Source organism: Durio zibethinus, chromosome 6 (assembly GCF_047325235.1).
Source record: "Durio zibethinus cultivar Kanyao isolate XHJ-2024 chromosome 6, ASM4732523v1, whole genome shotgun sequence".
Classification (NCBI taxonomy): Eukaryota; Viridiplantae; Streptophyta; class Magnoliopsida; order Malvales; family Malvaceae; genus Durio; species Durio zibethinus.
The window spans coordinates 33,916,625-33,919,599 of record NC_143167.1 but is presented as its reverse complement, the minus strand read 5'-3'; the positions used below and the strand labels follow the sequence as shown (position 1 = coordinate 33,919,599).

Sequence of the window (2,975 nt, the reverse complement as noted above, 5' to 3'; positions counted from 1 at the left end):
AAGAGAAAGCCAGAAAAGGAACCTTATTTAAGAGATACCTAGCTGGAAAGAGCCGGGTTTACCGGATCCTGTCCAGTGAGCAAAAGCCAAAACAATCACCAGTGAGACAGAGAGATGAAAAGAGAGGTGGGATCCAAAGCGTCTCTTATTCTTTACTCCCAACTATCAAACATTCAATGTCAAACACAATCTTAAAATGGTTTTTCTTTGAATATCAAAGCAAGATTATAGATTGAAAAGGATACGCTGAACTCACAAGCAAAGAGAAGCTTCTTTAATTCATGCCATACATCTAAAAATGTCCTATCTCTTTCATTCCCCCCCTCCCTAGTTTTTTTCCCCTCTTTTGCTCTCATTCACTCTTGCTTACTTTAAAGAAAGAACGAAATATGCTTTAGATAGAAAATGAGAAGGATCAGGAAAATAGGGTAATAAAAAAAAATTAAATTAAATTGCCAACATAATGATAGTGTTGGAGAAGCCTATTGGCTTCCCTGAGACCACTAAAATAAGCTCCATGGGTTGTAGAATAGTGTGTTCTGTGTGTAGCCTCCCCAGCAAACAAAATTTGAAGTGGATGCACACTGCTTGACTCACAGCTCCCAATCTTTGGTAATGGCTCAGCCATTGTGTCCAAATCAGCACCACTAGATCCAACCGCAACATAACTGTAAGATCCCAAGAATAGAGGATCACTACCCCATTTGCTCTTCAAAACCTTAACAAATCTTACTTCACTTTCACTTGAGCTCTCAATAGATTTCACATTCTCATTGCAGAATTCATGGGAATTATTAGACTTCACTTCCTTGTGGGGTTGTGATAATAAACTATAAACTGTTGTTGACACTTCGTTTATAATCTCTTCATCGCTAAGCGTTTCGAGCTCAAGAGCTTCTTTCCCTGCAAACCAAGATAGCAAGACGCTTGAATTGTTATAAATAGGACACAGGGAAGCTGTCCTCCTTATCCACCACGGGATCTTTTTATGCCTTAAATCGGAGTCTGAAGGATGAAAAACCATTTGCAAGGAAGGAAACTTGTCCGTAACATTGGCTTTTCGATTACCAGTTGGACTCAATTGGAGAAACAACTTGTTAACAACACCATATCCGAGTCTTGATATAGCCTCTGTCTTGAAAGAAGGAAGGGGAGGATTGAACATACCTGAATCTTGGCAAGTTCCGGCTTTGAGGACCCCTAGTGAAACTGTGACAATCACATGATCAGCAAACATAACCGATCCATCACAGAAGTGTATCTTCACAGGCCTGGAATCAAAAACATTTGCCATTTCTACAGATTGATGACCCTCAGGTTGCCATTCAATACTTGAGACTTTGCGGTCTAATTGGATTACACCAGGAGGAAGAACAGATGCAAGATATTCGATTATGCTCAAGTAGCCTTTAGAAATGGTGATTTCTTCGCCCGGAAACATGCGGTATTCGCTTTCTGCCTCAAAATCTAGAGTCAACAGATCACCAGCTGAAGTATAAGTCCTTTGGGTGTTTTCATGCATGGCAAAAATGGCTTCATCTAGCAACTTTCTGCTCCATTTACCGTATCCTCTGAGCTCCTCACGGTTCTTGGAAGAATCCCAATAAGCATCAAGGCCTTGTCTAAGAAAAGCACCGACACTGTGGTTGCCAAAGCCACCATTGCTTGTACAACCTTTGGATGCTTCTTTAGCTGCAAAATTATAGTAACGAACATCTTCAGTGCCCGCACTGTCTTCTGTCGGCTTTCCTTGAGCAAAATCCATCAGGTTCTTGAAAAGGGTTGATATGGGGTCAACAATAGAGGCATTCAGCTCGAACCCACCTTCAGCAATGGTCTTTAGCTCATCCGATAAGCCATCCATGCACTCCCATGGCTTGTCAGACTCTAGTGCATGGATTTCTTGAGCAATTTGGTGAATTGGGCTGCCTCCTATACCATGGATCCAAGTAGCACCCATCTCAATTCTGTTACCACCAAACTCTGAAGTGTTGATTCTGCCACCAATCCTAGTCCCACCTTCAACAACAAATAGCTCAAACAAATCATTAAAGCTAGTGGAAGTATAAAGCTTGTTAGCTGCAGTAAGACCAGCCATCCCTGCTCCAATTATCACAATTCTAGGCTTCTTGGCCATTATGGTTTCTACCTTACAAAGCTTCACTAGCAGCAGAAAAGGATTCAAGAAACAATTGGAGAAATTTTCCGAAGGAGAGAAGAGAGTGAAGACTGAAGAACTGTGAGGTTATATTGAGTTACTGATAAGGAATTTATAAGGGGAGTGTATACTCTATAGTCTGTGCCTTCTTGAGACTTTAATTTCTTCACATTATTTAATTTCTCTAATAAAGACAGGGCACTACTTTTCTTGAACTTTACAGCTACAAATATAGCTTATACCCTAAAAGCCACTCACTCTCAATATCCTCTCCTAGTCTTCCTCAAACACACTGCCATTTATATTTCAATGTATAAGACTGTTTGACTCGCCATAATTTTCAAGAATATTGGAGTATTAGTACATTAAAAGTACATTAAAAGAAGAAAATATTAGAGAGTTATTACGAAGGACAATTACACCTCACATATAAATTAAGGTTGAGGACGGTCCACCAACTGGACAAGTCACTGATCCTGATCACTTCGATAGGCCTGTCCTAGACCATAATTAGGTAATCATACAAAATGTAACAATTTATAAACACCCTTTGCTATATGTGCCTTCAGGATACAATATTTTTGCCCATGCCATGAGCTTCTACCCTTCATTCCTGTCAGCATTCCAAGCATCCATGAATTGACACATTGGAGAATGATCAATTTATTACAAGTTTAGATGAGTATAACCACAGTCTTAAAATTTTAACAAAAAACTATCTTAAATCTAGGTATAATAGGAAAAAAAACACTGTTTATTTGATGATTTAGCTGTTCTTTGAACTTCCTTTCTTTCTTTCATGAGGGGAGGGCGGTTG

The 2,975-nt window shown here is 39.6% G+C and overlaps 1 protein-coding gene across 2 annotated transcripts; it reads right to left on the bottom strand.

The window, feature by feature from the left end:
• Window positions 1–424: 424 nt before the first annotated feature.
• On the bottom strand, window positions 425–2,466 carry LOC111285568 (putative polyamine oxidase 5). 2 transcript variants are annotated; one of them, XM_089763178.1, is made up of 2 exons: window positions 1,168–2,466; window positions 425–903 (listed from the first exon to the last, which is right to left on the bottom strand). In XM_089763178.1, exons 1-2 carry the CDS (start codon window positions 2,135–2,137, stop codon window positions 443–445), a joined length of 1,431 nt encoding a protein of 476 aa, XP_089619304.1. In that variant the 5' UTR covers window positions 2,138–2,466; the 3' UTR covers window positions 425–442. The 2 variants fall into 2 exon arrangements, with proteins under 2 accessions (XP_089619304.1, XP_022730814.2); XM_022875079.2 differs by having other exon boundaries at window positions 425–2,460.
• Between the last annotated feature and the right edge of the window lie 509 nt (window positions 2,467–2,975).

What these genes read in the sequence shown, in the direction of transcription:
- LOC111285568 (XM_022875079.2), bottom strand. Translation starts at nt 2,137, where the DNA reads ATGGCCAAGAAGCCTAGAATTGTGATAATTGGAGCAGGGATGGCTGGT.